The sequence below is a fragment of the Geotrypetes seraphini genome, chromosome 1, assembly GCF_902459505.1.
Source record: "Geotrypetes seraphini chromosome 1, aGeoSer1.1, whole genome shotgun sequence".
Classification (NCBI taxonomy): Eukaryota; Metazoa; Chordata; class Amphibia; order Gymnophiona; family Dermophiidae; genus Geotrypetes; species Geotrypetes seraphini.
Genome location: NC_047084.1, coordinates 125773340 through 125786021, shown reverse-complemented (window position 1 = coordinate 125786021; position 12682 = coordinate 125773340). Strand labels below are relative to the sequence as shown.

The following is a 12682-nucleotide window of genomic DNA, read 5'->3' as shown; positions in this document are numbered from 1 at the left end:
AGGTTTTAACAGACATTTTGGCAGTTGGAACCCAAGCCCAGTACCAGGTCAAGCTTTGGATTCTTGCCCAGAAATAGCTAAGAAGAAAAAATTTAAAAAATTTAAATTGAATCAGGTTGGGCAGACTGGATGGACCATTCGGGTCTTTATCTGCCATCAATCTACTATGTTACTATGAGTTTTCAGAATCAGAGGGAAAGGAGGAAACTCATATAGAAACAGGTTCGTCCAATCCAAAAGGAAAGCATCCACCTCGAACCTGAGAGGGGTGTAAACCCTGGAGTAGAAACGAGGCAACTTGTGATTGAGAGGGGATGCAAACAGATCGACATCCGGAGTCCCCCACTGGGCAAACACCTGACGCAGAGTTGAAGAGTGAAGAGACCATTCGTGAGGCTGCAGAAGGCGGCTCAACTTGTCGGCCAGGCAGTTCCGCTGGCCCTCAATGTAGACCGCACAGAGAAAGATGTTGTGGCAGATCGCCCAATCCTAGAGCCGCATCGCCTCCTGGCACAGGGAGAGGGACCCCGTGCCCCCTTGTTTGTTGATATAATACATGGCGACCTGGTTGTTTGTGCGAACTAGCACCACATGGCCACGAAGCAGATGACGAAAGGCTTTCAGGGCGCTGAACACCGCCCGGAGCACCAGCAAATTGATGTGACAGAGACGGTCTGCACTGGACCAAAGTCCCTGGGTACGAAGACCGTCCAGATGAGCCGCCCAAGCATATGCCGACGAGTCTGTCATGAGACCCTTTTCCGGGGGAGAAGCGTGAAACAGAAAACCTCTGGAAAGATTGGTAGAGAGCAACCATCAACGGAGAGATTGTTTCAACAAAGGAGTCATGACAATGCATTGAGACAAAAGATCCCGGGTCCTGGCTCCACTGGCATGCCAGAGTCCACTGAGGTATGCGGAGGTGAAGACTGGCAAAAGGAGTCATGTGAACCATGGAAGCCATATGGCCCAACAGGAAAATCATGAGACGGGCTGGGACCGAGGACAGGAGACACATCTTCCGACAAAGATGGATAAGGATCTCCCGACAAGGCCAAGGCAAGAAAGAGCGAAGACGAACAGTGTCCAGCTCCGCCCCGATAAACTCAAGGGACTGGGACGGACACAGCCGGGACTTGGGAAAGTTCACCTCGATGCCAAAACTTTGAAGGAGGGAAATAGTCCGATTCATTGCCACCAGAATCGCCTGGCGAGACATTGCTTTGATCAACCAGTCGTCGAGGTAGGGGAACACCTGAAGCCCCTGCAGACGCAGGGCCGCAGCTACCACTATCAGGCATTTCGTGAAAACCCTCAGGGAGGTCGCAAGGCCGAAGGGGAGAACACGATACTGGAAGTGGAGATTCCCCACCTTGAATCTCAGATACCGGCGAAAAGCTGGATGAATCGCGATGTGCTTAAAGGCCTCCTTGAGGTCCAACGAGCACAGCCAGTCGCCTTCGTCCATTAGAGGATATAACATAGGAAGGGTGAGCACCCTGAACTTTTCTTTGACCAGAAACCTGTTCAGAGCACAGAGGTCCAGTATCGGACGCAGGTCTCCCGTGCTTCTTGGGGACCAGAAAATACCAGGAATAAAATCCGTATTCAACTGCCCCGGAGGCGGAGAAGAGCCTGACTCTCCCGCAGAAGAAGGGGAAGTTGCTCCCTGGAAGAAGGAAACTCTCTTGGCGGAAAATTCAGGGGTACGCGACTGAAGTGCAGGGAGTACCCCTCCCAGACGATGGAAAGCACCCACAGGGGTGACGGGTCAAAAGCGCGCGAGGACAAAGGTGTGCCGGCAACCGGGCGCAGACAACAGAGCGCAGGGCTTAATCATGCTGAAGAAAACTCCTATTTTTAAGGGCTCTGACAGGGAGTGTGAGGGGAACCCCCCCCCCCCACTCTACTTAATAGGGATCGCGCTGCCTCATGCTGCCATGTTGGGAGGGTATGGGGGGTGTAACCCCCCATATTATACTGAAAACTTAACTTTTTCCCTAATAAACAGGGAAAAAGTTAAGTTTCCAGTATAATGAGGGGGGTTACAACCCCCCACAACGCCAGCGCGATCTCTATTAAGTAAAGTGGGGGGGTTCCCCACCAACATCCCCCGTCAGAGCCTTTTAAAATACGGTTTTTCTTCGGCGCGATGAAGTCCTGCGCTCGGTTGTCGGCACACCTTTGTCCTTGCGCGCTTTAGACTGTGAACTCCCACAGGTCTGTGGCACGCTTTTCCCACTGAGGATAGAAATGATGGAGACGGCCCCCGATGGGAAGGGGGGAGGACTCCAGGAGGAAGGGAGCCGGCAGGCTCAGACTGGAATTGTCAAAAAGACGGCCCAGGCTTCGCTGGAGCAGGCAGCTGGACCTTAAACGGACGCTGCTGCTGCTGGGGTCGCTTCAGTGGCGGGCGTGAGAACGCAGGCGTAGATTTCTGCGGGTATCGCTGAGGAGGAATCTTGTACGGTCGAGCGGGAGGAGTCTTTGGCTTGAGCCTCACTAGGGAAGCGAAAGATCGCTCATGCTCCGAAAGGCGTTTAGTTGCAGCTTCGATGGAGTCAAACAGCTCATTCCCCACATAAGGGAGATTCGCCAAACTAATTTATAACGCTAAAAAATTCGATCACGTATCCCCATTGTTAATAGACGCGCATTGGTTACCAATTAACCATAGGATCCTGTATAAACTGATGCTTTTAATCTTTAAGTCTCTTACATTTAGTGAGCCGCAATTTATATCCAAATCACTTATCCCATATAAACCCCAAAGATCTCTGCGTTCTTCCGATCAAAATTTATTAACTGTGCCCTCTTTGAAAATCATTGGAACGAGAAGAGCAGATATGTTTACTGTTGCAGGTCCACAATGGTGGAACTCCCTTCCCCAGTATATTAGAATAGAACGTGACATTTCAGCATTCAAAAAGTTATTAAAAACTTACTTGTTTGGGGATGCTTTTGATCTCTAAACTTCTAAAATTTTTCAATTCTATTTTAATTAATATTTATGAAGTGTGCTTTGAATAATTTTTACCCTTCCTTTTGTACTTCCCTTTTTTTCTACACCCTAATTGTAACTCTACCCCCTTTCCTATCTTTCATGTTAGTCTTTATTGGATTTTATTGTTATTATGCTAAAGTTTTTTATTATTATGTACATCGCCTAGAAATTTTAAATAGGCGATTCATCAAAAGTGAAATAAACTTGAAATTTGAAACTTGTTAGGGTCCATGGCCACTATCCAGAGCCAGGCCAGGCAATGCATGGCGACCGCAAAGGCCGTGACCCTCGAGGACAACTCAAATGCGTCGTAAGCCGCCTGAAACAGATAGAGACGGAGTTGGGATAGGGTCTCCTGGAGAAGACGGAACTCCTGCCAACAAGGAGCAGACACGTCCAACTGGAAAGAGTGGAGGGCGTCCACACAGTATCTAAGATAGGACGTGAAGATAAAATTATAATTAAGAACTCTGTTTGCCATCATCGAGTTTTGATAGAGACGGCGTCCGACCTTGTCCATTGTACACCCTTCCCTGCCCAGAGGGACAGCAGCGTAGACCTTGGAGAGATTAGACTTTTAACAAAGATTCCACTACCAAGGACTGATGGGAAAGCTGCGCATTCTCAAATCCCTTGACCGGGACCGTCCGGTAACGGGACTCCATTTTGGAGGGAATGGCAGTGACGGCATAAGGAGTCTCCAGATTTTGGAGGAATGTCTGCCGGAGCACCTGATGCAGAGGCAAACCGAGTGCCTCATGGGGCGGATGAGGGAGCCCCATCTCTGCCAAATACTCCTGAGTGTACCAGGATTCGGACTGGAGATCTAGCTTCAGAGCCTTGCCCATGTCCGAGACAAACCGGGTAAAGGAGGAGGTTCGAGAAGAAGACTCATCCTCCAGAGGCGAAGTAGAGCGAGATCTTGGAGCAGCAGAGAAAGAGGGGGAGACCTCTCTTGAATAATAGACAGGAGCCTCTGAGTCTCGAGAACGGGACACCGAGGACGCTCTATTGAACTGCCTCGCTGAAGACGGCTTGGGGAGGACCCTGGAGTCTGAGGCACCACCAGCTGAAGCATCGGAGAAGCCGGCAGGAAAGATAATTCCCCCACAGGTGTCGAAGAAGGGAACCGGGACTCAGAAATCCCTCGCCCCAAAGAAAGAGGCAGAAAAGGAGTCCGGCGAGGCCTCGCACCCAACCTCGAAGTCACCATGGACCCCGCATATTTCATGGTTGGGGACTGGCCTCGATGAGGCAGGGAAGTCCTCTGCCGCTTGTACAAGGTGCGAGGAGGAGGAAGCCATAGTCCAGGATCCCGCCCGGGACACCCGAAGAGTCCCTCGAATCAGGAGAAGAGGAATGACTTGAGGGCAAGTGGCGGGACTTGCGAGACAGGCCTCGAGGAACCTCAGAGGGAGGCACAGGCTGGTCAGACTGAGACCGGGTCGAGGCCGGGGTCAACTGACCCAGAACCGAGGAAATCTGCGAAGTAAGGATAGCTTTAAGAATGTCCTCGAACATAGGCACCGAGACCAGCGGATGCTGGAGTTGAGGTGCAACAGTGCGCTCCTTCAGGGGCGACCTCAAGGAAGAGTATTCCCTATGTGAGGAGGTACGCTTAGGACAATGTCTCGAAGAGACCAAAGAAGCGGCACTCGCATGAAACTCCGAGGGAGGCTTCTTTGCCGGCACACCTGTGGAAGGAAGCGAAGTCTTACCTGAGGCCGGGGTGGCAGGAGGAGCCAAAGTCGGGGCCTTCGAGGTCGAGGGTGACTTCACCGAGGTCAAGGCTTTCGAAGCCGAGGCCCCCACTGTCGGGGCCAAGGCCATCCCCGCTGTCTCCATGGGGCCAAAAAGTTGGAGGATTTTGGCCACTCGCCGATGAAGAGCCCGTGGTTGGAGTAGCACAACGCGGGCAAGACTCAGCACGATGATCAGCCCCAAGGCACTCCACACACCAACGATGGAGGTCGGTGATGGAGATAACCCGGGCACACTTAGTGCAGTTCTTAAACCCGGACAGAGGCCGGGACATAGGAAAAAATACAGCCACGGCCCCATGAGGCCAGTTGGCCTGACAAAAAACGGTAGCCCGGTCGAAAAAAAGTACAAGGAATCGAAAAGAGTTTTGTTTTGGGTTTTTTTTTTAACAAGACAAAGAAACGCTGCACAGCAACTCTCCCGAAAACAATAAAGCAAGCCGCGGTGCAAGGAAGCACTACGAATTTGCACAAAGCAAGGGAGCAGGGCTTCTGGCTCCGTGGAAAATTTAAAACTGAGGCCAAGCTGAGGAGACGCATGCCCTGAGTCGGGCGGGAGGGGCACTCGCGCATGTGCGGTACACTCGCAAGCTTGAAGATCTTCAAGCAAGTCTGCTTGCGAGAACGTCCGCTAGGGGGCTCCATAGATAACGTCACCCACATGTAGGGAATATGCTGCCTGCTTGTCCTGGGATAAATTATGCTATGTTAATCAGGTTTTCTATTCCGCATTTACCTTTTCAGTTCAAGGTGGGATTACATGACAAGAGGTTGGATCAGTTACCCAGGAAGTTACAATAGACAGCTTGATGCGGATAATCAACAGAATTGCTTGTACAGGTACATCAGTACAACTATTAATACAGTTAGGCCATAGTTTCAAATACATAGTTACAACTACAAATAGGTCATTGTATGGTGAGCCCTCCAGGAATAAATGCAAAAAAGGAGGTCCTTAGAGAATCTGGACAACAAATAAAAAGTGAGTTCCAAGGACCCAAGACGACCACACTTAGAAACCACAAATTCATTTAAAATGCTGCTGACTCCATGTTTAGATCCAATTAAAACAATGACCCAACATGGGCTGTTCTTCAACACTAACAGGCTGACAGGGGTCTTAGACTCTATTCCACTGTGAATAACGGATCAGAAAAAAGTTCGCAAAAGCATTACCCTCATAGTGAAACACCGGCAACAATAATACACTCCTATCAACGTTCCACATTTCTGTTCTTTGTCATAGAGAAAGGGAATGGGGACTTGCATACTGCTGGCAATTCAAAGCAGACATTCAGGGCTAGATGCACAAAACCAATCAGGGCCTTAGGCTCCTCCCTCTCTATCCCAGGATGCACTGGGAAGGCCCGCCATTTTGGAATGGCAGGCCTGTGAGCAAGTTTCAAGTTTATTTAAAATTGGATTTTAATGCTTATCAGCATTTATAAGCGTTGTACATTAACAAAATGGGGATACAATTAAGTACACATGACAAACTCATGAAGACCTAAATAAACTTACAAAAAGAAACATGAGGGAAGGGGGGGAGAACATTGAAAAGAAATACCCGAAAATAATAAAACCGCTGAGCAAAGCAGAAACACTTTTGAGTAACTTGCTTGCAGAAAAAGACTGAGGGGGCAGGAGCAGGAGTTCAAAGGTAATTGACAGCATTCTGCAAGTAACTTGTGGGTTCAAATGCATAACCCTACGGTTCAGGATTACTAAACACATTGCACTCGGATTTCATGTATTTCTCTGCACAGGATGTAAGCATTGAAGCTTATAGTTTTCCTCATTTAAATAATTACCTTGTGCTTAATATGCTGCTAAGTCATATAACAGCCTCAAATTTTATGAAGTAGAACAACATAAAGCAATCGCCCTAAGCGAATGCTGTAGGACTATTTAGAGAACTGGGTTTGTGGTAAGAGGCATTTGGGCTATTGTTTTACTAGGGATCTCTCTGTGGAACCAAATAAAGTGATGCTCCTCTTACCAGGCCTGATCGTACTATCCCTTCCAAAGAGGTGAAGTCGTCTCCGTCCCAAGCAGAAATGTTCAATGATATGAAAAATCTCAACAGGCTTCTCTATATTTCCAATTTCTGGCTCTTCAGTGATAATTAGGTCAATGTCCACATTAGCATGAATGAAATCCCCATCAGTGCTGCGGCGCACCGTGCCTTTGATTCCCATCAAGCAATGCTCCTAGAAGCAGAGAAGGAATGAAAAGAGCAACACACAGAAAAAGATCAAATTGGCCCTTCCAGTTTGCTTAGTTAATATTCTTCCAGTGTTCAACCTCAAGCCCTCACCAGGTCAGGTTTTCAAATTTCCCTAAAGAATATGCACGAGATCTATTTGCATTCAATGGAAACAGTGCATGCAAATTCATTGGGGGAGATCCTGAAAACCTGACTGGATTGTGGCCCTCGAGGACTGACAATGGACAACCCTGGTCTAGTCAAACATGCAGCCATGTGCAGTCTAATACCATTTACACTCAATTCATCCTTTTACCTAAACCTTCAATGATTTTCCTGCCACTGCACAAAGGCCCAAGCATAAAGGAATGCCTCCATATCAGACAAATAACATTTATGCTTACTTCATAAGCATTTTGACTTTTGATGTTAACCAGTCAAAATATACATCAATCTCTGTATGAATTATGCTGGGACAACTAAAGTGGCACTGAAGGACCAAGATGTAAAGTTGTGGGGTTTTTTCTTCCAGTATTTTATGAGTGAGTATGGAAGGAAAATGAGAAAATATTGTTTCTCTTTGTAAACAGATACAGTGATAATAATAACTTTATTTTCTATACCGCCAACACCCAAAGAGTTCTAGGCGGTTTACAAATAGGAGAACTGGACATTCAGTGATGAGATACAAATATGTAAAAAGCACAGATACACTACAGGGTTCTTAGTCAAGTAGAAATTTTTTAAAGAAGTAGGTCTTTGCTAGTTTCCTAAAAGAACAATATGATGCAGCTTGATGGCTCATGTCATCTATGCAATCTATAATTGGCTTAACTGATTAGATCCTCAGGGAGAATGTTTGGCCTTGAAAAAAATGGAAGCCTATTTTAAATATTATAAATAAACGGACATCAGTATGAGCTCTCGAGATATAAACGAGGGTTTTTTTTGAGCTCAGGCAGCAACTCATGGGTGACCAGCACCAGACATAAGTCTAAATAAGCACTGCCTCATACATCATTTGGTCAAGAAAGTGCAAACTATGCAAATAAATAAGGTACTAAATAGATCAAGGTCAAACAGACCCACCGGGGAAAAGAATAAACCAAAACTACATAGACTCCCAAGAATCTGCCTCATAAATACAATATAAAGTGCAAAGTGCTACAAATATTACAGGCTGGTGAAGTTGATAAAGAGTACACTCCAGTATAAAGAAACCCCTCATGAAGCCTTAATAAATAAATAGGTTCACATTGATAGGCTGTAAAGTGCATAAGAATATTTCTAAAAATTCATAGGAACCGTGAAATGATTGCTATAAACATAAGGTGATACATAAATAAACCTCTGAATGCTTGAGTCATCCAAAATTAATGAAAACATATATAAATAAATAAATGTTCAAGAACCCACATGTAAGTGCAATATATATATAGTGCTAAAAAAGATAAAGATCGAGAAATAGAAAAATAAAGAAATCCTGTAAAACATTCAATTTCTCTATAACAATTCATATGTTGCTCATAATAGTTCATAATAATTCATCAGCAAACAATTCATAATGCCACTTCATTCGTGGAACCGCAATGCACAAAAAAATACTTGGCCAGTCCTATTTCAGAAGGTACTGCCATTCGAGGAGTACTTAACTCAGTCCTGTTTGAAAAAGGTACTACCACGCGACAGGGCTCCGTTTCGTCGTCTTCGTCAGGAGCGGAAGATACTTGAATTCAATTCGACAGAAGACTAGTCAAATCTGTCGGCTCTAACTTCCGAAGCGTGGAGAAATTTAAGCAATCGCTACGGGAGAGCTAGAAGTTTGTAATGGCATCTCAGGAGTTTAAGAACGCCCTGAAGGACCAACGAGAACAGCACACAAAATAAAGTGATGATGTCATCTAACCAGGATTGGACTTTGCCTGCTTGAAAGGACAAGGTTCTATCAAAAAACTTGTAGCGGCAAAGTAAATAAGTACGGTGAGCAAAAGATAGGATGGAGACAATCCAAATAACAGTTTGCAACAGATACAAGCGAATTTAAATAATATTCTAGCTTCAACTGGTAACCAGTGCAGTTGCCAGTAATAAGGGCTGACAATGTTCTTGTTTTTTCAACCCGAACACTTAGTAACATATTCAGTTCTTTCTTAAGAAATATTCACATATCAAAGTCAAATCTTTTTTTTTATTTATCTCTGGAAAAGAAAGTGATGTAATTGCCTCCACTGGTTGGAAAGCTGAACTTTGAATCTTCTGACTGCCCAACCAGCCACGGCCGGTCACCTCCGCCACCCTTGGATACACCGCGCAGCATGCCTGGTAGAGGAACGCAGTCTGAGTCCAATCCCAGGTGCGCCTCCATGGAACCAAGCAGCCTGCACAAGCACTGGCAAGTTATCTTTCTTTATCAATGCTTTGCAAAGAGACAAAAACTTGTAACAACTTTTTTTAGGGAATCCATGGGACCATTGCATGATCAAGGAGCAAAAGGGGCGCTCAGGGAGTATAAGGCCATAGCAGAATGAATTCTTTGCTTCGGTCTTTACAGAAAATGTTAGAGATCTACCTGAACCAGAAATGGTTTTCAAGGGTGATGATACGGAAGAACTGAAAGAAATCTTGTGAATCTGGAAGATATACTAAGCCAAATCGCCAAATTAAAAGTGATAAATCCCTGGACTGGATAGTATACATCCCAGGATACTGAAAGAACTCAAACATGAAATTGTTGACCTGCTGTTAGTGATCTGTAACCTGTCGCTAAAATCCTCTGTAGTACCTGAAGATTGGAAGGTGGCCAATGTTATGCTGATTTTTAAAAAGGGTTCCAGGGCACATCCTGGAAATTACAGACCAGTAAAGTCTGACTTCAGTGCCAGGCAAAATGGTGGAAACAATTATTAAAATAAAATTGTGGAACACATAGGCAAACATGATTTAATGAGACGGAGTCAGCATGGGTGCAGATTAGGGTAGATTTTGCCTCACCAATTTGCTTGACTTCTTTGAAAGTGTGAAAGTGAGCAGGTTGATGTAGTGTATCTAGATTTTCACAAAGCTTTTGATAAAGTTCTTCACGAGAGGCTCCTGAGAAAATTAAAGAGTCATGGGATAGGTGGCAAAGTTCAGTTGTGGATTAGGAATTGGTTATCAGATAGAAAACAGAGGGTAGGGTTAAATGGTCATTTTTCTCAATGGAGGAGAGTAAACAGTGGAGTGCCGCAGGAATCTATACTGGGAACAGTGCTATTTAACTTATTTATAGATGATCTGGAAATTGGGACGACGAGAGAGGTGATTAAATTTGCAGATGACACTAAACTATTGGCCAATCAGGCCCAATCAGGGAGTTCCTTAGGTTCCTTCCTAAGGAAGTCCACGATTGGCTCAGACAATTCAGGCCCCTCCCAAGAGAGGAGCCCAAGGCATGTGTGCTAATCGGGACCTTAAACCCCTTCCCATGCATCACATGATGCACCGGGGAGGGGCCTAAGGCCCAGTGTCATCACGAAGGGAGGAGGAGCAGGAGGTGTTTTCAGTACCTACTGCTCCCAACTTTAAGTTACGGGGCACGGGGGGCCTCCGGTGGCAGGAGGGAGTGGGCATCCCTCCTGCCATTTGTCGGGGGAGGCGAGGGTGCGATTGTCGGGGGTAATTGGGGGAGGGCCGTGGCAGTGGTGGGGGATTTTTTTCTTTCTTTTTATGGGGCATCTGAGCATATCCAGTTTCTCTGGCAAGAAATTGAAAAGGAAACTGAAAGATATGAATGTGATCTGTATAGAAGGCAGAGCAGAAACAGGTCTAGAACTATAATCTTATCTATTAGAACTTGGGTAGTGCGCACTGATGTTTGAACATATAATCCTGTAACTTAGACCGTGTACTGAAACCTTCAGAGCAGAGATTCTGTTTAAAATAAACTAGAGTAAAATGAAAAAAACATCTTAAAAAGGATGTAGTGAAAAGATACTTCAAAGTAATTATATGAACCTTCTGGAAAATACAATATTAACATTGATGGTACAGTGGAAGGCATGTTTCAGTCAAAAACCTGGTTGATCCTGCTTATAAGATAAAGCAAAGAACCATTCTGCTTCAATGGATAAAATAGAGAAAGAGAATGTCTATTGATAGTGTTTAAGCACTAAAGTAAACACTGCTTTTAAAAAAAAACAAAAACCACAAAACATGTTAAGAAAACTAACTTAACAGGCTCTACACCCATGTTAGATTCCGCCACTTGTCTTCGCATGTTTGTATCCAGAGAACAGGAAAAAGACTATCTTATAGGTTCTACACCCATGGTGGATTCCTGAAGCTGTATGGAAAGGCAGTTGCAATGTGGATCGATGCTGGTTAATCTTGGTATCTAACTTAACAGGTTCTATATCCATGTTAGATTCCCCCACTAGTCTGTGTGCGATTGAGTCCAAACAGGAAAAAGACCATCTTACAGGCTCTACACCCATGGAGGATTCCCCAATGAACATCATCGATGTTGATGCAGGTTGTTTTGGACCCATACTGACGCTCCAAGATAAGCAGCTTTGCCATCTGTGACAAAACATAAATTTATTTTCTTATTCACTGCTTCATGACAATGATTAGATGAAGAACGTCAACAGTTTTAAAATGAGTCCAGCCTCACCTGTGTACGTCCCAGTTTAGCAGGAACTTGTCCAGCTTAGTCTTGAAACCTGGAGGGTGCTTTCCCCTACACCAGACTCCAGAAGAGCATTCCAGCTCTCCACTGTGTGAAGAAGAACTTCCTTACATTTGTTCTTCACACAGAGAAGTGTGAAGTTTGTTTTTAAAGAAAGAAAGTCCAAAATTTCTGTTTACTATTCTTCATTGATTTTCAAAAGTAAAGAACAGAAGAAGAAACTGAAATACTTGATAAAGTTTGTTAAAAAATTTAAACGGGAAGGCAACTCAACGGAGAAAAAAAGAGGTCTTCTTCACGCCGTGGAAAATGAAAAAATGATGACCTCGCGAGCTGGCATCGGGCGGGAATGCACTCACGCATGCGCAGTGTGAGTAGTCTAAAAGCTTGCTAAAGCTTAAAGGGATACTACACTTTTCACTGTCCATAAAGGGGTCCATGGATGACATCGCCCACATGTGAGAATATGCTGCCTGCTTGTCTAAGGATAAAAGATATTCAGGGGAGGGAGGGAAGAAATGAAGTCACACAATGGTGTCTCACTCTGCTCCCCCTTATTGCACTATTTACTTATTCCCATGGGAGATGTGGAAGCAAAATCCAGAACTGAGAAGCCTAATTATGTGACATGGCACTTTCAATGAGCATCCAAAAATCCAATCTTGTGTTCGCATCACTGATGAAACACCTCATAAGGAGGAGGTTGAGGGGTACTTGTACAAGCCCTACCTTTGTGCGCTGGAAGACTGCTTTTGGGTCAAGAGTCTTCATCTTCCCAGGGTTGTTTTTATTTGTTTTAATCCAACAAATATCTTCAGATCTTCTGAATCCCCACTTACGCAGACACTGAAGAAAGAAAGGATAAGAAGTACTTAATACTTTTCAGCACATGACTACCTCATTCTGATCTCCTTTACTCCACGGTTTACCTGTTGCTAGGGGAGAGAGACTATGGAGGCCAAATCAGAAATGAAGGAAGACAAGTACACGTGGCATGGCACTTTCTAAGCTTACAAACTAAATTTAGAACCAAAATGTCTTAATTT

At 45.0% G+C, this 12682-nt stretch overlaps 1 protein-coding gene across 2 annotated transcripts in view; it reads right to left on the bottom strand.

The window, feature by feature from the left end:
• Positions 1-12682, bottom strand: part of METTL14 (methyltransferase like 14) — a 140050-nt gene that overhangs the window by 9666 nt on the left and 117702 nt on the right. For both annotated transcript variants that reach the window (XM_033937984.1, XM_033937994.1), the window contains 2 exons: positions 12366-12482; positions 6764-6974 (listed from right to left, as the gene is read on the bottom strand). In XM_033937984.1, the coding sequence (XP_033793875.1) occupies positions 6764-6974; positions 12366-12482 (328 nt within the window). The remainder of the gene's footprint in view (positions 1-6763; positions 6975-12365; positions 12483-12682) is intronic.